The 24271-nt window shown below is 43.7% G+C and overlaps 1 protein-coding gene across 1 annotated transcript in view; it reads right to left on the bottom strand.

Moving 5' to 3' along the window:
* The window catches only part of PLEKHH2 (pleckstrin homology, MyTH4 and FERM domain containing H2), a 239776-nt gene that overhangs the window by 93408 nt on the left and 122097 nt on the right, over nt 1–24271 (bottom strand). Inside the window, exons 4-9 of the mRNA XM_075339186.1 lie at nt 20373–20522; nt 17674–17757; nt 14699–14780; nt 8249–8419; nt 4836–5779; nt 1411–1483 (exon numbers count right to left, since the gene is read on the bottom strand). Of these exons, the coding sequence (XP_075195301.1) occupies nt 1411–1483; nt 4836–5779; nt 8249–8419; nt 14699–14780; nt 17674–17757; nt 20373–20522 (1504 nt within the window). The remainder of the gene's footprint in view (nt 1–1410; nt 1484–4835; nt 5780–8248; nt 8420–14698; nt 14781–17673; nt 17758–20372; nt 20523–24271) is intronic.

Here is a 24271-nt window from a genome sequence, read left to right as displayed (position 1 = left end):
ACTGCAAATTTTTCAGTTTTTCTGATTTTTGTCTTTATAGATATATTTTTAAAATGTAAATTGTTTTTTAGTCTATAAACTACTGACACATGTCTGAATTTCCAAGCAATACATTTTGTATTTATTTTCTGAAAGTGAGAAATGGTCAAAATAACAAAAATATGCATTGATTTCAGACCTCAACTAATGCAAAGAAAACAAGTTCAGAATCATATCATTTAGAAACAACAATACTAATAATGTTTTAACTCAGGAAGAGTTCAGAAATCAATATTTTGTGGAATAACCATGATTTTTAATCCCAGCTTTCATGCGTCTTGGCTGCTTTCCACCAGTCTTTCACACTGCTTTTGGGTGACCTTATCCCACTCCTGGCGCAAAAATGTAAGCAGTTTTTCTTTGTTTGATGGATTGTGATTATCCATCTTCCTGTTGATTACATTCCAAAGGTTTTCAATGGGGTTCAGGTCTGGAGATTGGGCTGGCCATGACATGGTTTTGATGTGATGGTCCTTCATCCACACATTGATTGACCTAGCTGTGTGACATGGCGCATTGTCCTGCTGGAAAAATCAGTTCTCAGAGTTGGGGAACATTGCCTTGTATGCGGCTTGATTCATACATCTTTCGCAAAGTTTAATCTGCCCGATTCCAGCACTGCTGAAGCATCCCCAGATCATCACCGATCCTCCAACAAATTTCACAGTGGGTGCAAGACACTGTGGCTTGTACACCTCTCCAGGTCTCCGTTTAACCATTAGATGACCAGGTGTTGGGCAAAGTTGAAAATTACACTCATCAGAGAAGATTACCTTACTCTAGAAATTGGGCAGGAATTTTGCAGTGGTCTCTTACTTTTGCCAGAGCTGTATAAACCCCAAACCCTGTCCACATTAGTGAACCTAAAAAACTCAAACAGGCGAACACCCATAAAATAGACTTTATAAAAGGTGAAAATTAAAAGAAAAAAATGCACAAAAGAAAAACAGGTGCAAACACCAAAAATTAGATACACACAAACACAATAATGAGTTACGCCTAGAAATGCATTCAGCCTGGCAGTGCCCAAATACCTGGCCCCATGTGTAATGTTTAGTGATTAATGGGCTACGACCCCTCGGTTCAAGTGAAAAAAAAAAAAGAATTGCACTGGCATCGCCTGTATGTGGACATAAATTTTCCATGTCTATTGAAATACCTTTCCAATGGGAGTAGCCGCATTCCATTAATGCCCATTGCACAGATTGGATGGGAAGGTCTACACACTCTTAGCTCCATAGTATAAAGGCCCATTTTATTCGCTAATTTTTCAAATGCATTTTCAAAAACCTTGTGCACATGTTTAAATGTTTAAAATGTTTAAAATGTTTAAAATTTTTATTTAGACATGCCGTAAATTGTGGAGCTTACTCTTGATGCTTGGATCCACCGAAACTTCTGACATTCTCATCCCAGACTTAGCAATGGCGTATATCCGATTTTCCTGTCGATAAATGTTACAATGATAAAAACTCAGTACCGATATGTACATGTATGGATTTGAGTAGTTAAATTAAATTAGTACAGATTTGGCAACCTAATATAAGTTGGGGGCAACCTCTTCAAGGTTATGTTCATGGGGTTGTTAAAGGGGTTATTGATAAGATAGGTGATAACTTACTGATCCATGGAAGTCCAACCGGTGGGACCTGCCCTAATCGGCAGAATGGACAATTTTTATTCCCAAAGGGGCACTATTATCCACATTACAAAATGATGTTTCATTCATTCCCTATGGCGCTGCCAGAAAAAGCGAAGGAGAGCACTCAGCAGCACCACAGAGATTGAATGGAGTGGCGGTCAAGCAGGTGCACTGTTGCTCCTTAATAATGGGGATAAAAGAGACCGGTTCATGTAATCCATGTGGGTCCCATCAGTCAGATCACCACCAATCAATTGGAACCAGCAATTGGCTCTGTACTGTTGCAATTCTGAGCTGGCTGTCAGTCAGCACCAGGGCGAGCTTACAGCTACCACTCACTATGCACTGAGTGGTGACTGAAACTGCGCCAGCCGCACCCCTACGACTGAAAGCTTGAAGTTGCCGAGAGGAATATGTGACTGCTGCAGACTTATGAATCCTCCCAGTGCACACACTGTGCAGTATGAGGATTTGCCGGTTTCTGAGTTGGGAACGGTGCTCAAGTGACTGCAGTTGCTCGATATGCATGTTCCAAGCCAGAACCCAACTTATGGGTGTGTGTGGAATGGGTGCGTCAGACTAGTAGGTGCTGCCGTCTAGTGGGTGCAGCCTTGTAGAACATAATTGTATTGAGCTGGGCCGCGCTCACTAGTCGTGTTCTGGCCGGGAACATGCATATCACACAACTGTAGTCATGTGAACGCCGTTCCCGACTCAGCAACCGGCCAATCCTCACAATCCAGAGTGTGTGTGCTGGGAGGTTTCATAAGTCTGCAGTCACATAGAAAGTCATACTTTATGACTTTCATAAAGTATGAAAGTCATAAAGTCACATACAATATCTCATTTGTAGAGTCCAACACCTGCTCTTGATACTTTTATAACATTGCCTTCTGATGCCCTTTAATATTTCTAAAGGCCGCTTTACACGCTACGACATCGTTAACAATTGCTAGCGATGTCGAGCGCTAAAGCACCCGCCCCCATCGTACATGCGATATCGTGTGATCGCTGCCGTAGCGAACATTATCGCTACGGCAGCGTCACACGCACTCACCTGCCCTGCGACGTCGCTGTGACCGGTGAACCACCTCCTTTCTAAGGGGGCAGTTCATTCAGCGTCACAGCGACGTCACAGCGACGTCACAGCATCGTCACTGAACCGCCGCCCATTAGAAGCGGAGGAGCGGAGATGAGCGGGACGTAACATCCCGCCCACCTGCTTCCTTCCTCATTGCGGGCGGCAGCAGGTAAGATGAGCTTCCTCGTTCCTGCGGCGTCACACATAGCGATGTGTGCTGCCGCAGGAGCAACGAACTACTTCGTACACCGAGCAGCAGCGATATTCGAGAATAGGGGGGCATGTCACTGATGAGCGATTTTGACCGTTTTTGCGATGATTCAAAATCGCTCATAGGTGTCACACGCAAAGACATCGCTAAAGCGACCGGATGTGCGTCACAAATTCCGTGACCCCAACGAGATCGCTTGAGCAATGTCGCAGCGTGTAAAGCGGCCTTTAGTTTCCATAATCATAAGTCCGCAATCTAGCAATTCAGTTTGCCTAAATTACAAAAAGGTTCAATTTAATTATGAAATTCTTCTAAATTCCTGCTCATTTTACATTTTGAAGTTCATTCAAGCGGTCCAACTTACTGATTTGCACCTATCCCTGTAGGCACACTCTTATTGGATAGCCTGTCAGTTACTGATTGGGACCATTCACTGGACAATACAAATAATACAAATTATACTGAATATTCCTAGGTTCTATTAATAACAAGAATTAGAACAAACGTGAAGGGGTTTTCCCACAAACAACATTCATTTTAAAGTTGATTTTAATCAATAGATCTTAGAATTATAATAATAATTTATACAATTGGATGTATTTAAAAAAAATGTTCCTGTGCCGAGATAATCTTATATATGTGTCCCTGCTGTGTACTGTGTAATGGCCGCGTCGGGGTCACAGTCTGATCATAGCACATCTCCTGGGCAGGAGAGGATACAAAAGAGAGTATAAAGATATTACAGCACGGGATCAAACATGATTCATTCCATGAGGTAAAATAGCTTTTAAAAGTAGGCAGGGAAATGTTTTACCTCTCAAAAAGAATCAGATAAGATCCCATACTGTGCTATCTGTATACTGTCTATTACTTCCTTCCTGTCTTTGAGCTGTGGTATGATCAGACCATGTCCCTGTATGGTCAGACACAGCCATTACACAGTACGTAGCAGGGACACATATATAAGATTATCTTAGCACAGGAACATTTTTTTTAATCACATCCAATTGTGGAAATTATTATTATTATTATTATTATTATTATTATTATAAGATCTATTGACTAAAATTAACTTTGAAATTAACTTTGTTTGTGGGAAAACCCCTTTAAAGAAAAAATGTCAGACCCTTTAGTCTAACTAAAGCATGTAGGTGTTAGAAATAGAAGTTCATTCACACATCTATGGCCCAAAGAAATGTTCCATCATGGAAAAAAAGCTGATAAAAAAGTAATTGCAAATTAAAGTCCATTGGGAGTAAGTAAATGCATTGGCCCACTTCCATATTCCCTGCCTTGTGCCAGGCTTCACCTGTGGATTGACGGTTCAATTAATTAGAAGCGGGTGGTGCTAGGTAGGCTATACTGAGCTGGGTCAATGCATTCTCCATGCAATGGCCCATTCTGAATGCACCTTCAGGATTGTTTGTATATACTGTACCTTCTAACCTGGTTTTCTACACATTGCTTTGGGACCATAAATGTATGCATAAATTTATATTTCCATGATCTATAGGGCTATGTATTCAGTTTAGTTACACCAAATTTCCTTTGAATTTTAAGGCAGATATTTACATCTACAAAAATGGAAAAAAAAAAGACAAATAAAGAAAAGAAAAGCCCAGGAGCTCTGTTGTATAGAGGAAATGTGTCAGCTAGGATGATGGGACCTGGATTGATATAGTCCAAAAGGACGGTCGGTGGTGGCTTCTTCCCACCCTGCTTTCCTTGACTGACAAATTTTTCTCTATACAACTAGATGGTTGCAATAACGGAGAATGCTTGTGGTTGGGAACCATAAATCAGATGACAAATCCACTTTAATAACTATAACCAACTAATAACAAAGAAATGGCAATAACTACCCAAGAAGGAAATCGATGTAGAGGAGGAGTTGGAGGTTTTGAACAAGTGATCTTCTCTGGAGAACACAGAGTATTCTGATCCATGGTATGATTCTGTGTTAGATCATATGAAAATAAACCTTTACCATATCCTGTATCCATTTTCTGTAAAATGCTAGTAGCTTGTTCATCAACCAGATCAATATCAGTCTCCTGCGGTCTATACGGCTTCACCATGCTTATAGCATTTCTGTCTTTACCGAACATCCTGTCTGAACTCATCTGAGGTTGGCTTAGGTGCTTCTTGGCCATAGAAGCATTTACATTTAAAATATTAGGAGTTCGTTGCTTGGGCGATGGTAGGTTAGCTGCTAGGTCTTTAGGACTAGTACAATGAGCACCAGATGACGTAGAGTTAGACACCTTAGATGAGATGGTTGAGATATATGTTTGGTTTGTGGCGGTGGCATCATTGGAGGAGAACGAGTTGGTGGAATCATGAAGTTGAGATTTAGAACTTAGGTCATCTGAAGAATTGTTCTGTTTTGACCGTTGACTTGAGAACGTGAAATATTTTTTGCCTCCAAAATTATTACTTTTTTGTAATCCTTTATGCAATATATAATGTTGAACTTGGTCACTAGTTGGTGACGCCACAATATCATCTTCACAGGTAGAGTTGCTTTCTTCGGAAGCTGTTAGATACGTGTCACTCCCTCTTCTCTTGCTTTGGTTGCCTTCTTCTGATGTTTGGCTGGACAATCTGGACGTACACCTTGTATCATGAGGTTTTTTTATATCTTCTTCTGAGCTCCAGTCACTTACATTAATGCTGGGAATATTAGATCCTGCCCTCGCCTTGCCTGATCTTTCCAACGAACCAATATTTTGTACCACTGATGGTTGTGGTGCCATGGGTTCTTGCCAATGGAGACTCGTGGGTGACTTTTCTCTTGTACTGTTATCTATTGGTAGAGGAAAAATATGAAAGTTGTAATCTTTACAAAACTTTTGAAAATATCAACAGACTATGTTCAAAAAAGACATTCCAAGATTATTGATGCTCAATCTGTGTAGGATAGCACCCTGTAAACGAAATCTGAACTCGCCACCTAGTTTTTTGGACCTTTCACATGAGCTCAGCTCTGAGGGCTACAAACTCCTTCCCTATATAGGTATTGTAGGGTCCCTCATAACAAAATCCCCATGGGTGGCTTTAGGCAAGGGCTCCAAAGCAGACAATCATTTATGATTAAGCATAAAAAAATTTCAGGGAACCTGTCACCAGATTTTGGCCTTCTAAACTAAAACAAGCACCTTAAGCAGCGCCTGTGCTGCATTCTATAAAGGTACACGTTACCCCCTGACCCCCCTGTAGACCCCACAAATACCTTTAGAAAATCTCCCACCCTGTATGTAAATTGTCTGGTCCGGTCTGATGGGTGTCTTAATCTGCGCCTCCTGTCCCTCTTTTCGCCCTCCTTCTCTGCTGATTGACTTAAATGACGTCTCGAACAGCATCCACGTAGGCAGGCAAAATCTCGCACCTGCGCAGACATATTTCCAGCTCACGCAGGCGCACTTCATTCTGCATTATTGCAGGCAGAACCGAAAACATAGGTGCGCCTGCAGGAACTGGCGAGTTCTCTGCGCAGGCACGAGATTTTGCCCGGCAATGTGGTTGATGTCACCTGCTTCATATACATTGCTGGGAAAAATCTTGTTCCTGTGCAGAGAACTCGCCAGGTGCACCTATGTTTTCGGCCGCAACAGTCAGAGCGAAGTACACCTGCGCGAGCCGAGAACATGGAGAATGTGCCCACCTACGTGTATGGCGTCTGAGGCACCATCCACATCAATCAGCACAGGAGGAGGGCTAGAGGAGAGACAGGAGGAAAAGATTAGGACGCCCATCAGACCGGACCAGACAATGTACATATGTGGCACCCTGGACTAGCCAGGTCGTCACAGGTACTACAACACAACACCCCCACCCCAGATAGGCACATCAGTCAGACACAAATCCTTGTTGCCTCCCTCCAGGGGCTGATGTCCACACCAGGTGGGGTGGAGCCAGGCGGTTGGCCCCACCCACTGAGGAGTTCACAGTCCTGGAGGCAGGAAGCAGTAGTCAGATAGTGTTGAGCAGTGAAAGTGAGAGGAGCTACTGCTGGTGTCTGGGTGTGTGGCCCGGGCACCGAGAGCAAGGTTGGCAGACGGTGGTGGCCGTCTGCAGGAGAGGCAGATCAACGCGGAACCGTAGGACCGGGGACGGGCGGTGGCCCGCCGGTACCGAACCAGGGAGCGAAGTGAAGCCAGCACAAACCGGCAGGGCCTGCGGACCCCGACCAGGCTTGGAGTCGCCGTTAAACAGGTCAAATCCGTTAGTGACTGGAACCCCAGGGGTTTCCAAACAGCCAAGACCCGATTGAAGGCAACCGTCCAAACAGCAAAAGGGAAATACAGCTACCACCACAGCTAGAGTTCCCAGGGCCAGAGCCTGCGGGCAAAAGGGCTCCTCCGGCACATATCCACGCTGGGGAGCGGGTTACCGGTGGGAAGCCATCGGGACCAAACACACACAAAAGGTGCAGGGAAAGGCAGCCACCACCAACCGTCCGGGAGAAGCCACAGCAGCCGGCTGCGGGACCCGTCCATCCAGCCGTTTGTTTTACCAGAGACTGTGCATCCATTTGTAGCTGAGTGAGTACTACCGTGCCGACTGGCACCGCACTGCGCAGTCCAAGCGACCCTGCACCTTGCCAGCCCTGCTTAACCGTCACCTCAACCAGACCCCGGGACCACCAACCCCCTACCCACGGAGGGGGAAAACATCTCAGCTGCTCCCTAACAACGCTCCCGGGATCCCCGTCACCAGCAGTGGTGGTGCCCACCTTCACCACAAACCGTGGGTGGCGTCACGGACCAAATCCCCAAACCAAACCACCCCTTTCACTCACGGGCGAGGAACGCTGTTCGAGTCCCCGGATCCGGCCCACCGCCACCGAGCAGCAGCAGCAGCGCCGGACCCGAGCGCCAGCGAGAGTGCAGCAGCGACGGCTCCCTCCCCGCCCACGACACATACAGCGCGGGAGATTTTATATAGGTATTTGTGGTCTGGTGACAGGTTCCCTTGAACAAGTACATTTGCAGACTTGTAACGCTAACATATATTTTTCTACACTCAAAAACCAGAAGTTAATTGTGGGTAATTGATGCTGCTGAACTAATCCATTGCCTTAGATGTGCAAAATCACAGGAATAATTATCATGCTACTTATTTGGGGTTTTTGGCCATGCTTAAATTTTCTGATGTGATGAGATGAGGATTTCATGTATATTAGAATCTGTGTGAAGTTTGATATGTGTGAACATTCCATAAAGCTGTTCATGAGGGTTATTGTGTAAGGCAATCAGGGGTGTAGGAGTCTTACCATCACTATGGTCATTGGCATCACTGGGCAATTTGCTGTTTTCGTTTCCTTTGAAGTCCAACTGTGGACTCTTTGCTCGATTTTGAAAACACCCAAAGGTCAGGCTGCTCAGACGTTGACCTTCAGCTTGCTTTGGTGTGGAACATACTGGAGACTTCTTACTTTTTGTTTCTAAAGAATAAAACATAAAGATGTGCATCATATTCTGAAAATAATAGAGAGTATGATTTAGGATCTCCATCATTCTTTCTCAACCAACCACAGATACAATTTTTATGAACAGATTGGAAAACAATGTGTCACGTTGTCTTTGGGATAGCGGGGAATCGGGGCTGTACCTCAAGCTAGGGAGCCATATGCTATCCCTATTCTCAGAGATACTTCTAATGGTAGAGAGGCCCGAGTCGCCCCTCTGGCCCTGCTCCTAACCAGTCCTGATCTAATTCATCCTCCCCATTCCCCAGGAAGGGATGGGACAGGAATATGTTGAAACCACAGAAAGACAGACAAGGGGAAAAAACAAAAATCTGTCATACAGCATGCACACACAAAGGTAAAGACAATAAGAGATTCAGGAGGAAAACAAAGGCAGAAAAGAAGTACAAAACAACAGGGGTACACTCCCCAACCACTCCAAGCAAAAAGCAACACTAAACACAACTTTCACCAGAGAGAGTTTGGGACACCATACGTTACAGACCAACACAGAATAAACTATAGCTGGCATGGGTAGAAGGATTCCAACAGTATAAATAGGAGGGGAGCAGATTTCACAGGTCTCCCCACAACATGTACCAATAGCCTTGAATTTGTCAGCACTGTCCAATTTTTTCAAATGCATTCCCTTTAAATTCGGGATGGTCCATAACACTAATGTTGGTAAGTATGAAAATAGTTTACTATATTCCGTGGCTGGGGACTAAATTATCATTGGAATGATTTCTACTATTAGGCATCATGCTTACGGCTGTATTACAGCTTCAAATTATTCTGTGTAATAATACATCACTAATAGACTTCAATGGGATTTTACTGTACCTGTATGTAATATGGAGACACATACAGGTCTTGTTTGTTAGATTCCATATGCCTGCCCAATTGGACGCTGTACGTACCACATATGCCACCATGAAAAGAGTCTGTGATACTGCTGTGTGCAAGGGGACTTTGTTGTGAATGTTAGTTGTGTTTTGGCTGCTGGGAGGCTCCCTCTGGTGGCCAGGAATGGTTTGGACTTGGACCAGGTGTGTTGTGCAGTGGGTGTTTCCTTTGCTAACTCTCTGCTTATTTAAGTCCTGGTCTGATTGCAGGCTGTTGCCGGATGTCAGTTGTTCTTTGTATCTCCAGCCTGCTTAATCCTGCTCTACACCACATCTACTCCAGAGAAGTGCTTGCTCTTTATTTATTGTCTGGTTCTTTTGCTTATCTGTGTTTGTCATTTGTTGTGGTTGGTTTCAGTTTATTTCCTTCCAGGGATTTTCCCCCTCAGTAGATTGTTGAGGAACTCCCTGCAGTTCTGTGTGGAGTATAGCTCCTTTGGGTCCATGTGTTTGTGGCTTGTTGAATTTGTTATAATTCTTGTTTTCTGTTCATTGGTATGACAAGGGCACCTGGTATAGGACGGAGTTCAGATCGAGCGATCTGAGGGCCTTTTTGTACTATCAGGAAGTTGGTATTTTGCAGGGTTTTTCTCTGGCCACCATCAGTCCCTTTCCTGTCCTTTCCTATTTTAGTCAGCGGGGGCCTCACCTTTTGCTAATCCTGTCATCTACCTGTGTATTGTGTTTTTCCTATATCACCGCAGTCTTTGAATGTGGGGGGCTTGCTATTCTTGTCTATTTTCTGAGGCAGAGAGTTATTCATCTTTCCTACCTTTAGGATAGGTAGTTCTCCGGCTGGGTTCGCGGTGCATAGGATGTTAGTTCACCCCTTGGCTACTTCTAGTTGTGATGGTTAGTAAGGGGATGGCGGCCAGATTAGTTGCCAATGCTCTTGTCACCTTTTGCCAATGATTTGTGGTGGTCTTCCATGGTTCCGGATCATAACAGGCCTTATTGTTGAGGTATTTGCTTGTATTCTAAGTTATCTCATTAAATATCTACAGTCGTGGCCAAAAGTTTTGCAACTAACACAAATTTTGGTTTTCACACATTTTGTGGCTGCAGTGTCTTTAGATCTTTTAGTCTGATGTTTCTATGCTTCCTGAAGAACAATTATAAGTATTTTATAAGTTTTTAAACTTTTATTGAATAAAACATCAAGTTTAGGCAAAGACTGAAGATGTAGAGTGTTGACTTTGCCTTTTTTTCTGCATTTTTCTCTGGCAGTGTCACGCTAGGTACGGGGATGTACCAAGCAAGCGACGAAATGTAAGGGAAGAGGGACCCCTGCGTCTAGGGTAGGGTGAGGGGTGACCTCTGACCAAACCTACAGCTGGTCCCTCGCCACCCTAGATAGGTTCCACACCTATGCGCAGCGCTGGATACCTGACCCTAGGTATCCCTAGTGCTGGACCTTAAATGGGGAACTGGTGGGATGAGCTCTTCGTCAACCCCACTAAATGCTCAAGGAGGACACAAGGAATACACACTGTGAAAACGCATGACCTACTTATCCACAGATGACTCAGGCAGAAGTTTAGCAAAGCTTCAGCAACAATACTAGAGATGAGAGCAAGCCACCTGCTTGAATCCAGAGGTAGAGTGAACTGAATAATATCACCAGCACCAGTCCATGGAAGAAGGGAATATTTAAGTACCGAGAGAATACTGATGATCAGCAACTGGGTGGAAGGTGAGCTCCTACTGGGTCCAAAAGGGGAGAGATGAAAATCCAACAGGAAAGCTACCTACTACAATGAATACTAATGGCAGGAACAATAGAAAGTCAGGGAGCATTTTGCGCAGCCAAACGCTGTGACCTTCTATTGCCAGAGACCACATGACTGTCTGTCACCCGTAACACACCCATGACATGCAGCTGGAGATCAGATTTTGGGCCAAGTCCTAACTGATGACAACGCATTTGTGTATACTCAGTACATAGAGTTTATCACAAGTTCTGTTTTTCTTTGTCCACCTTCTTTTTGAGATTTGACGACAGGTTGTCAATGGGATTAATATCTTTGGAGTTTCCTGGCCAAGGACCCAAAATGTCAATGTTTTGTTCACTCAGCCATTTAGTTATCAAGGTCTCCATCATGATGGAAAAAGAATTGTCCATCACCATATTGCCCCTGGAACGTTATGAAAAGTTGTTTTTGGAGGATGCTTAGACCCCATTCTTCAAGAAAGTTCTCTTAGGCAAAATTGTGAGTGAGCCCCCACCATAAATGATCTCAGGATATGTTACTGTTCACACGGCGTAGGACACATGGTAGTGCTCAAGGGTGGGATTCAGCCGGTTCTGTCCGGTTCGGGAGAACCGGTTGTTAAAATAGCAGCCGGTTCCCCGAACCGGCAAGAAACAGCTCCAGTGATCCGGTTCCCTGTATTCATTTGTGTTAGTGTCTCTTTAAGACTCTAACACAAATGAATCCCCGTACCACCGCGCTGCACTTCCGGGTTCAGTGGAGCCTGTCTGCTCCCTGACCCGGCGTGCAGCGACGCGCTGACGCTGCAGAGAGGTCACGGCAGTGTGAGGAGGAAGCTCCTCCTACTGCCGTCTGTCAGCGTCAGTGTGCAGAGACGAGCCACAGAGGACGGAAGACAGAGGAGAGGCCGGCTGTGCTTGGAGCAGGTAAGCGCTCAGTGAGCCGAAGATGCAGGGAGAGGGGCCACATAAGATGGGAACTATATGGGAAAAGGAGCCATATGGGACAGGATCTGCAGGGAGAAAGAGGCCATAATAGGATGGGATCTGCAGGGAGAAAGAACCCATAATGGGATAGGATCTGCATGGCAAAAAGGCCATAATGGGATGGGATCTGCAGGGAAAAAAAGGCCATAATGGAATGGGATCTGCAGGGAGAAAGAGGCCATAATGGGATGGGATCTGCAGTGGAAAAAGGCCATAATGGGATGGGATCTGCAGGGGGAAAAGGCCATAATGGGATGGGATCTGCAGGGGAAAAAGGCCATAATGGGATGGGATCTGCAGGGGAAAAAGGCCATAATGGGATGGGATCTGCAGGGGAAAAAGGCCAGGCCATAATGGGATGGGATCTGCAGGGGTAAAAAAGCCATAATGAGATGGGATCTGCAGGGGTAAAAAGGCCATAATGGGATGGGATCTGCAGGGGGAAAAAGGCCATAATGGGATGGGATCTGTAGGAGAAAGAGGTCATAATGGGATGGAATCTGCAGGGGGAAAAACGCCATAATGGGATGGGATCTGCAGGGGGAAAAAGGCCATAATGGGATGGGATCTGCAGGGGAAAGAGGCCATAATGGGATGGGATCTGTAGGGGGAAAAAGGCCATAATGGGATGGGATCTGCAGGGGAAAAAGGCCATAATGGGATGGGATCTGCAGGGGGAAAAAGGCCATAATGGGATGGGATCTGCAGGGGGAAAAAGGCCATAATGGGATGGGATCTGCAGGGGGAAAAAGGCCATAGTGGGATGAGATCTGCAGGGGGGAAAAGGCCATAATGGGATGGGATCTGCAGGGGGGAAAAGGCCATAATGGGATGGGATCTGCAGGGGGAAAAAGGCCATAATGGGATGGGATCTGCAGGGGAAAGAGGCCATAATGGGATGGGATCTGCAGGGGAAAGCGGCCATAATGGGATGGGATCTGCAGGGGAAAGAGGCCATAATGGGATGGTATGTGCGGGGGAAAGCGGCCATAATGGGATGGAATCTGCAGGGGAAAGAGGCCATAATGGGATGGGATCTGCGGGGAGGGGGGGAGACCACATGGGATGGGATCTGTAGGGGGAAAGCAGCCACATGGGATGAGATCTGGATGGGGAAGGTCGTCCGTTAGAATTTTAGCAGGGCTCCTTTAGTAATAATTTTTAAAAATTGTAGAAAAAACGTTTAATACAATAAGAGTGACAGTGACTGGAACAACTGGTGCTGGACAGGAGAGTAAAGGTAGAGGAGAGTAAGAAGGGGAAAGATATTATACTTTAAATTACTTGAATTTTTTGGTTGAGGAAAGTGCGTGAAAATGGGTGTGGCTAACAACATGTGTGTGGTTACAGAATGGGTGTGGTTTTCAAATGGGCGGGGTTTACAGAGAACCTGTTGTTAAAAATTTGAATCCCACCCCTGGTAGTGCTCACCATTCTTCCAGATGTCCCAAAATGTCAAAAGGGCTCTTCATCAGAAAAAAAAAACCTTTACCCCAGTCCTCTGCAGTCCCATTCCAAAACGTCCTACAGGTTATTTTATCTGATGGACAAATAAAAACATAGCGATAAACTCCAAGCAATGATTAGGCAAGAATGGTCATCTGTGAGGACTTGGCCCAGATCCTGATATCCAGCTGCCAGGGAGAATTGCAGAAGTCTTGAAGTCAGCGTTGTAAATACTGAGCCTTTCCATAAACTTGACGTATTTGTTAGTAAATGTTTAAAAACTTATGAAATATTTGTAATTGTGCTTCAGTCACCATAGAAAGATCCAACTAAAAGATCTGAAAACGCTGAAGTAGAAAATTTAGTGAAAAACAAAATTTGTGTCAGTTTCAAAACTTTGGACCATGACTGTACATGTGGGAAAATGCCAAAGTGGATGATCAAGTTCTCCAAGCAATGCCGTGGAATCATGCCGAGCTTTGTGCCGTCTAAGGCCTCTGTCACACGTTCGTGCCTCCGGTACGTGTTTGGCAGTTTGTTCACGTACCGGTGACACGTACACACGTGGACCTATGTATTCCTAATGGTTTGGACACACGTAAGTTTTTGGAACGGAACGTGTGTCCATTCCGTACTTACGTGTGTCCGTTTGTTTCGCACGCCGACATGTCCGTTTTTCTCCGGCATCACGGGTGTCACACGACCCGCACCCGTACCACACGGATGTAGTGTGGATGCGGTCCCGTGTGACACGCGCCGGAGAAACACGTGTCATTATTTTAAAACTAAAAAAACACATACTCACCTCCTTCAGCCCTGCAGAATCTTCCGCTGCAAACAGTTGCTGGCGACCGCCGCTCATTATGAGCGTGTTAAGGAGGTGGGCGTGATGTCACGGGCGCTAATCTCCGCCCCTCCGCTCGGCCGGAAGCAGCATCAGCGAGGAGTGGGCGGGACTGGAGCCAAAGATCAGTACCCTGGACAGCAGCAAGGACCACGTGAGTATGTAAATTGCCGGTTCTCCGTGTGTTATCGCAGATAGCACACGTAGAACCCACGTGGCCCGCACGTACCGGAGACACATACTTACCTAACACAACACGCAAGGAAAATACGTGTCTCGCGGCACATGCGTGATTTTCACATGAGTGTGAAAGAGGCCTAAACAGTATTAGGCGAAAGAAAAAGTGCAAATATTGTTATTACCTTGTGATTTGGAACGTAGGGAGACGATCTCCTCACTGTAACTTTTGTTGATAAACCTGAGATTCTGATTCTCAATTTCCAGCTGAATAAGAGAAACAAAGATTATATAAAGAAGTTAATAAAATGCATAAGTTATATAGCGGGTGAAATAAGTATTGAACACCTCACCAATTTTCTAAGTAACTATATTTCTAAAGGTGCTATTGCCATGAACTTCTCACCAGGTGTTGGTAACAACCCATCCAATCAACCAGGCAAAGAAACAAAGTCATAGATGTCCATAAATTATGTTATATGTACCGTAATACAAAGAAATGTATTTAATACTTTGTAAAAAAAAAAAAAAAGCCTTTGCTGGTGATGACAGCTTCAAGATGCCTCCTGTATAGAGAAACTAGGCGCATACATTTCTCAGGTGTGATTTTGCCCCATTCTTCCACACAAACACTCTTCAAATCCTGAAGGTCCTTCCATGAATTGTGAAAATTAGTTCTTTCCATACATTTTCTATTGGATTAAGGACAGGTGATCAGTTTGGCCATTCTAGCAACTTTATTTTCTTCCTCTGAAACCAATTGAGAGTACCTACGGTTGCTAAAATGTCCACCCTTGTTTCATCTTCATCATCCTGGTAGATGGCAGCAGATTATTATCAAGAATGTCTCAGTATGTTTGTCCATTCATCCTTCCTTCAATCACATAAAGTTTGCCAGTGCCATATGCTGAAAACCAGCCCCACACCATGATGTTTCCTACTCCAAACCTCACTGTTGGTATGGTGTTTTTGAGGTGATTTGCCTTTTGGCCTCCAAACATGGTTTGTATTATGGCATCCAAAGAGTTCAACTTTGCTCTCATCTGACCAGACTATATTCTCATAGTATTTTACAGACTTATCGAAATGTTTTTGAGCAAACTTTAAACACATTTGAACATGTGTTTTATTCAGTAATGGAGTCTTGCATGGTTAGCGTGCATACAAGGCATAGAGGTTGAGTGCATTATTTACTGTCAAGGCTGGCGATAAGGGGTTGGGAGCAAAAGTTTAGAACTTCTTCTGTAACCAATGCCATCTGTATTTTTTGCAACAATAAGATTCTGAAGGTCTTGATACAGCTCATTGGTTTTACCCATCATGAGATGTTTCTTGAGTGGTACATTAATAATGAGACACCTTTTTATAGGCCATCAGTTGAATCAGCTTAAATTATTTTTCACTAAGCAGCAGGATTGCTTTCTAATTATTGATAGATTTTAGCTGGTGTCATGACCTTCCATGGCCTTTTGCACCTCTTTCTTCATGTGTTCAATCATTTTCCCCTGTGTCATTTCTCATTATTACACATAACTTAATTTATGGCGAGTGGTCGAACCCAATTCTAAGGATTTGTGGGGATCCCAAAGACCAGATCTCGACCGATTCACAAGTTATCTCTAGTGATGAGCGAATAGTAAAATATTCCTGTTATTTGTATATTAAAAAAGGTCCGTGGAGCCTCTGTTAGGAGTCTCAACAAAGAAAATAGCCAGATATCCCTCCGGGAAGGACCTAGCCAAGGAGTGGCTCTTTTTAGGAGACCACCATAGCCACCATATTAAGTGGCCCTTTTAGTCAATATCCAACTCTTTGACGAGTTTAAAGATATGACAAGGGAAATACCAAGGCCAGGTTTGATGAGGGGCAATACCCCGAAACAGCTGTCTGTGGATGGATACCTGGCCTTGGTATTTCCCTTGTCATATCTTTAAACTTGTCAAAGAGTTGGATATTGACTAAAAGAGCCACTTAATATAGTGGTTAATGTGGTCTCCTAAAAAGAGCCACTCCTTGGCTAGGTCCTTCCCGGAGGGATATCTGGCTATTTTCTGTGTTGAGACTCCTAACAGAGGCTCCACGGACCTTTTTTGATTTGCATACTTCCCAGGGGGCAATGCACCTACGATTTCACTGTTTTGAGCGCCTTTGTTTGCTGCCGGCAGTGTTTTTCTCTGGCTGGTCTCCCCGAGATCAGTGATTGTTTTGTCTTGCGGGTTATTTGTATGGAATACTATTCCAGTATTCATCACAAATAACGAACCGAATCCAAGTCACTGGGGGAACCCAAGCATTTTTCTAGAAGATTTCCCCGAAAAATGCTTGGGTTCCCCATTGACTTGCATTAGGTTTCTTATTTGTAAGAATACTGGAATAGTACTCAGTATTCAGTACAAATAACCCAAACCTGAATATTTAGTACTCACTCATCACTAGTTATCACATATCCATGTTGGGAATAGCCTTTAAAGGGACCCTGACAGATGATACATGCTGCCCTATCCATGAGCAGCATGTATCAGACATTGGCTACATAATTTCAAGCTATGTATGTTTACTGCAAAACGTTGCGGTGTTTCAGAGCAAAACATTTCAAAGCCGCAGCGGATCCACCTGTGCTACTAGTCACAAGTATGGCTTCGTCCGCAGTGTCTTACAAGGTATATTTTTCTCTGAGATGCCACAGCGCTTCACAGTCAGACATACATGGCTGAAATCATGCATCTGGTGTCTGATATACGTCTGATATATACTTCTGTGGCTCAGGAGCATGTATCAGCTGTCAGGTTCCCTTTAAAGGCCTCTTCAGAGTACATAGTTTTAATGATCCTTATTTGAGATGGAACATCCAGACCCCACAAATGCTTCTACAGAACCAAACATATGGCATAAAAGTGATTTATGAAGAATGGCTGATGTGCTCGGGGTCCCGGTCAGAATTTGTTGTAAAATCCATACATTTTTTAACCACTCTTTATTATAACCATCAGTGATGACGCAATATATTATACTGATCGTTTTATAACTAGACCTCAGCTCTTCAGTATATACTGTAGCTGTGTTGTAAATTTCTAGCACTAAACCATGTAGAAATCTCTCACTTTGTTTATGTTTCACCGTCGTGTAAAGTTAAAAGATAAAGAGTTCTCCTGCTACTCACCTCTCGCAGCTTTCCCGTCACCCAATCTTTAATTTTTGCCGCTTTGTCTTCTATGATTTTCGCTTCTTGTATCCGTATCTGTTTCTACAACGATCCACAGAAAAGAATATCACATGAATAAAACCTGTATTGCTGGAGTACGTATTAATACACAACAAACTATAGGATAAAATATCAATACAAGATAAAGTAAAGCTAAGCATGTGCAAATATATTTTGTAGTTTTTTTAGGCTATAATTTTGGGGATGATTCTTTTTGCGACTGGATATCTCTGGTCACAGCCATGCCAACTTTTTGGAGGCTGTTCTCTCTGCACAATGATTTCCGGGAAGTTTTGAGAGGCTTTAGTTGGACTTAGGGGATTTGCAGAATCTTCTGGAAGTCCGGGAGGTCTCCCCTATTTTTCAGGAGCCTTATAGATGTTCCAAAGTGTCCTTCCAGGCAAAATGAAAACCTTACAGTGTTTCATAGTTTTAAAGTTGAAGGTAGAGGTTGGCCACTACTTTAACATTGATGGCCAATTCTTTTGAAGATCATCAATGTCTGATCGGCCAAGGTCCGACACCCTGCACCCCTGCTGATCAGCTGTTCTCGGTGCAGGCAGCAACAGCAGGCAGTTGGAAATGCTCAGTTCCAGTGCTAACCCATCAAGTGATGGTGGCCACATGCTGCACATCCAACTCCCATTCAACTCAATGGGAGGCGGATGTGCAGTACCCAGCCATGGCCGCTATCAGAAAATGGGGAAGCTCTGGAACTGAGCATTTCCACTTGCCTACTGCCACCGCCGGGTCTGAAAACACCTGATTGGTCAGGGTGCAGGGTGTCGAACCCCAGCCGATAAGACATTGATGACGTATCCTAAGGATAGGCCATCAATGAATAATTAGTAGCCAACCTCTTTAAGTCCATTGAGTCCAACCTATAGCCTGACATGTTACATAGGTTGAAAAAAGACCTAAGTCCATGTAGTTCAACTTTCCTCCACCAATTATACATTTCATCACTAAATGATATATTTATGGATGTTAATCCAGAGGAATGCAAAAACCCCATGGAGTAGACCATTATCTCTATATCAAGGGGAAAATTCCTTCCCGGATCCACATACGGCAATCAGACTAGTTCCCTGGATCAACGCCCAATCACAGAATATATGGCCCATAACACATGTTCATGATTCCTTATATCCAATAATTGTGTTTGAGAGTTTTATATTTTAGCTCAACTGTTTCGGCAACTCCTCACCCTCTTTTACAAAGCCTACCAAACATTTGCTCATGGTGCCACAGTACACCACCTTCGTCAAACCCTTTTGGAAGAAACCCTTTTGGAAGATATTGCTACCAGGTTAGGGCCGACTCACACCAATGTTCAGAGCTGCATTCCTCAGTTCTGTTTTTTGTTAAAGCAACTGAAAAACGTAATAAATTGATCTATACCATGATGGAGAACAACACCATATGGTCTCTATTGATTATATCGTGGGGGGTTGGTTTCCAGGGTGTTGGTGCACGTTGTGATTTTTCAACCTATGGAAATAATGGAACTTGCAACTAAAGGGGGCTTTACACGCTGCGACATCGCTAATGCGGAGTCGTTGGGGTCATGGAATTTGTGACGCACATCCGGCCGCATTAGCGATGTTGCTGCGTGTGACACCGATAAGCGATTTTGCATAGTTGCAAAAACGTGCAAAATCGCTCATCGGTGACATGGGGGTCCATTCTCGATTATCGTTACTGCAGCAGTAACGATGTAGTTCGTCGCTCCTGCGGCAGCACACATCGCTATGTGTGACGCCGCAGGAACGAGGAACCTCTCCTTACCTGCCTCCCGGCCGCTATGAGGAAGGAAGGAGGTGGGCGGGATGTTCCGGCCACTCATCTCCGCCCCTCCGCTTCTATTGGGCGGCCGCTCAGTGACGTTGCTGTGACGCCGCACGGACCGCCCCCTTAGAAAGGAGGCGGTTCGCCGGTCACAGCGACGTCGCCGGGCAGGTAAGTATGTGTGACGGGTCTGCGCGATGTTGTGCGGCACGGGCAGCGATTTGCCCGTGTCGCACAACAGATGGGGGCGGGTACCCACGCTAGCGATATCGGGACCGATATCGCAGCGTGTAAAGTAGCCTTTAGCCTTTGGCTGAAATGCAAGTTTGAACTAAACTTTTTTGAGCAGAGGGTCCTTCGTTGTACAGCTGCCTTCTAGGTATTTTCATATGGATATTCAATGCATGAGGAGCATACACTAATTAAAATAATGAAATAATAAATTGTAGGGGTATCTGGCCATACCATGTCTTTCTTTTCATTCCCACTTTCTTTTTGTCTTTTCTTTCCTCTATCTCATTGTTCACATAAACTGAGTTTTTTCACATCATAAACCAATTTCTGAATCATACTTGAATCATAAATGTATCTGTAGATGTAATTGTATATGTGTTTTCGCCAACTCAATTCATTCCAGATGTCTTGATGCCAGACACTGGATTTTGTTTCCTATTGGTCTAAAACTTATTGAACCGTAAAAAAGCAAAATATTACATAATTTTGTCCTCTTTATTGTTCTTCATTTTCGCTTTGTAATATCTAGATCAGTTCTGTATTGTACTTACCTACAATTTCGGATTGGGGTTCACCAATAAACAATCTATTTAGAAACATGGCAAAATATTGACCACAATGTAGAGGGATTTCACCTGTTCTTCTAGCTCTTGCTCCAAGCATTGGATAATTTCATCCTTCTCTTGTACTAATACTTCCAGTTCTTGACTCTTTTTGTACCATCTCATCTCGGATTCGCTGGTGTTCACATCAGCAGCTTTCAGCTTTTCTTCCATAATCTGAACCTATATGAAATACATTTTTAAACCCTTGAATTAAGATAATGGCATATGATGAAGTATTTCTCCTCTAGAAGTAACCTGACTCCATCGTCACTCATAGGCAATTCAGGGGCGATCTGTAACACGGTGGCTTTTACAATCATCGCCGACTGCCATGGATCTGTTCAGACTACAGATTCTGACACTCCGAAGGCCAGATAACTTCTGTGATCAGCACAGTCAGATTCGGGCATCAACCAACAGATTGGTAGTTCTTAGGCAGGCTAGCAAGAGTTAATCTCTGCTGCTCTGCTTTTTAGTCTCCTTTGATCACATGCTGTGGAGGAGCCAATAATATCTGCTCCCTTCCTATATATGCTGGCTAGATTGTTGTTTCAATGCCAGCCATAGTTTATCTAAGCTGGTCTAGTGAGGTATTGTGATCCAGACTAACTGGTGGTTGTAGTACTTGTTGCTGTGTGCAGTGTTGGAGTTAACCCTTGTTGTCTTTTTTGTTACTACCTTCCTGCTCTTGCTTTTCTCCTGAGTCTCTCATTGTTTTTTCATGTGAGTTTGCACTTTGAGTTTTGGTTTTCCCCTGTCTGTATTTATTTGTGTTTACATCTGACTCATGCCCTTTCCGTCCCTGATGGGAGGGGGGAATCAGATTATTTCTGGTCAGATGTATAGGTTTGTTTGTAGTCTGTAACCATGGAGAAATATAGATCAGCATTGGGGCTGTAGATGGAGATGAGTGGAACTGTGGAAATTTGGGTTCGCTGGGTTCAGCTGGACTTTAGGTACAGTTCAATTCAGGACCTGGACTTGACCTGAACTTGATCCCTGAGCCCGAACCCCTTTGGAAGTCAATGATTGGGCAGTTTGTTTCTACGCCCACATACAGCCAGCCAAAAACAGCGCATTTTTGGGGGAGAGAGGGCTTTTTTTTTTTTGTACACTACATCTTAAAAATGTTGTTTTTACCCCAGTGAGAAACATTCAGAGACTGCAAACGGCTTGCCCTGGGCTGAGAACCAAGCATACCCAAGCACCTCAATGCTCGACCAAGTAGTAAATATACGAAGAGTACCTGAACTCCAAGCTTGGACACTGAGCTTTTGTAAAGTCCGTATTCAGTAGGAACCCCAAACTTTTCAGTTCAGGTTCGCTCATCTCTAGCTGTAGACACAAAACTATAGAAGACCCATTGGTAGTGTTGAGCGAGTAGTTGACAATTCGTACTCGCTATGCTCTTAGCGAGTACGGTTTGCTGCTCGCATCTTTACAAGTAGTGGGCGCAATGTAAGTCAATGGGAAATACTCACTAGGTAGCGAGTAACCTGAAAGCCGTACTATTCACTACTCGCACGAATAGTACAGCTTTCAGGTTACTCGTTATTTAGCGAGTGTTTACCGTTGACTTACATTGTGCCCGCTACTCGTAACGAATATGCGAGTAGCGGCCAGTACTCGCTAACAGCATAGCCAGTACATATAGTCAACTACTCGCTCAACACTACCCATTGGTCAAAAAGTTGGGTATTTTTTTTCATTATAGATCTATTGAACCAATAAAATAGAGAAAACCAACACTATTTCTTAATCCCTATGGTATTGGCTATTAGTGTATGTGAAATGATTAACAAGAATGTCGTATTTAACTCCTTACTATCTCCTATGATAACGAAATATTAACTTTGTTGGTTACCCATTACCCATTGAAGGGTCTATGAAAGACGTTCAATACCATGGCCAGCAGTGAAGTTGACCAAGATATATCGGAGAACAGAAGCTCGAAAGTAAAACTCCAATCTTCTCCTGGACATCTGCCAGGGTGTCAATAAATACGTCTGAAGGCTTTATATTTATTTTGTGGAATCTCATAGTAGTAAAACTAAATATGTCCTTTTACAGTCATATTGAGCATCCGTTGCATGTGTTGTCTGTCCTGTAACATTCCTCAAACGTCCCCTTAATTGTTTATCTGTAGAGAGGAGACGTTTACAGAGATCGACTATTTTGACTAAGGCAAGACATTCATTGTCCGAGGAGCTGTCACCAGGGGCATGAGAAAGAACAGATTTCTGCTACTGTGTGGCCTATTTAGTATTGAATTTTTATAGTGATTTTCTCTTATTTTTCTCCAAATTCATTATCTGTAGTGCGACATTTCAAAGCCTTTTCCCACTTTTCTTTTTTGTTCATCAGTGTGGGCAGGGTTAGCCAATTGTAGACGTTTTCTTCTAATTCATTACTTGGGTCTTTTTTTGTGCATACCGGTATGCTCTTCACTACCTCTCTGGCATGTTTTTCATAATCTTTATTTGTACACAGATGCAAAATTTTTAAAGATTCTACAACTTTAAAACTCTAAAAAAGTGTAAAATAAACAAAAGAACAAAAGAAATACCATGTTTTTATTGACATCACATTCATCAACCATTCTGCAGAATTTTGATGTATCTGGCACAGAATTCTGCCAGGGCATACAGAAGAATAAGACATAAACATTCCTTACCAAAAGAAGACCCACACATATGTCAACCAGGCCAAACAGATGCTCTGCAATACAAGTGTAACAATGATAATGGTATAGAAGGAATACGCTGGCGATAGTAAGAGGGGAGACCTCCTGTAGTTCACCAGAGCTTGTTCCCTACACTCCCTAATATTTCTATATGGGTTCTTTCCACCATCTCCGTCACGTGCCTAGAACCTTCCTTGACCTGAACTAACTCTGGCTAGTGAGAAGGTCGAGAAGAACACTAGTCTCACCACTGCAATAATAGACAATCAAGAGAAAGGTTCTACACCACTGAAACAAGTCTTCAACCCCCTGAAAATGTGGAGAATAATGTGAGGAACTGTAGGAGTGCCCTTGGGGCACGAAAAGTCTGTCATCTGTATGGACTGCATTTTCTAATACTACCTGCTGTGTTTTTAGTTTGACACAATAAACCTGATTTTTTTACACAATGGTGAGTGCCACTACTATGTTTTTTTCTTCTTTTTTCTAGTCACAACTGCAATAATACAACACAAAATAAAGGAGACTGACAAAGGGAAAATGGACACAAAAAGGAACACTCCAAGATTCTCCAATGCAGCTAAACACCACAGCTGCAATAGTCATGACTCCTCAGCTTCTCCCAGAGACTGGCTCCTTCCAAAGTGGTCAGCATAGAATAAAAATCATTAACCGGCATCAGATGGTAAGATTTGTGACTTTTTATAGTGAAGGGGAGTGGCCTGAAAAGAGTTGCACCTGAGACTAAGGCTACAAAGAACAGCCAGATAGGAAAGAGTCCTTAACCCCCTACAGCCCTAAAAGAAAGTAGATACACTCAAATATAAGTTATAAAACTGTGAACAGTAAGATGTTGGGACCTTCTGGTCCCAGACTGGCCAGAGGTCTCCCCAGATCGAAACACACTCATAGCAACATATGATGAATCTGTGATTATAATTGTAGACAATTTCCCAAGCTTTCTACATGCTCTAGAGATAATCTAAATTTGCAGAATATTATGTTAAGGGGGTTGTTCCACAAGATAGGTGTTAAAGATATAATTAATTATTGGGGGTACAATTGCAGGGACACGTACAGTTACAAAAACTGTGCCATTCCTCTGGTGGTCTCTATCATCTCCTTCATGATATCCCAACTATCAGTCATATGACTGCTGACAATCAGGAAACAGATGGGTGGGACACCCCATTCATTAGTTACCTAAAATTGGAGCACTCACATGTCATACCTGCTCACGTGACCA

The sequence above is a fragment of the Anomaloglossus baeobatrachus genome, chromosome 3 (assembly GCF_048569485.1).
Source record: "Anomaloglossus baeobatrachus isolate aAnoBae1 chromosome 3, aAnoBae1.hap1, whole genome shotgun sequence".
Lineage (NCBI taxonomy): Eukaryota > Metazoa > Chordata > Amphibia > Anura > Aromobatidae > Anomaloglossus > Anomaloglossus baeobatrachus.
The sequence above is the reverse complement of the archived record's forward strand: the minus strand, read 5'-3'. Positions and strand labels throughout refer to the sequence as shown.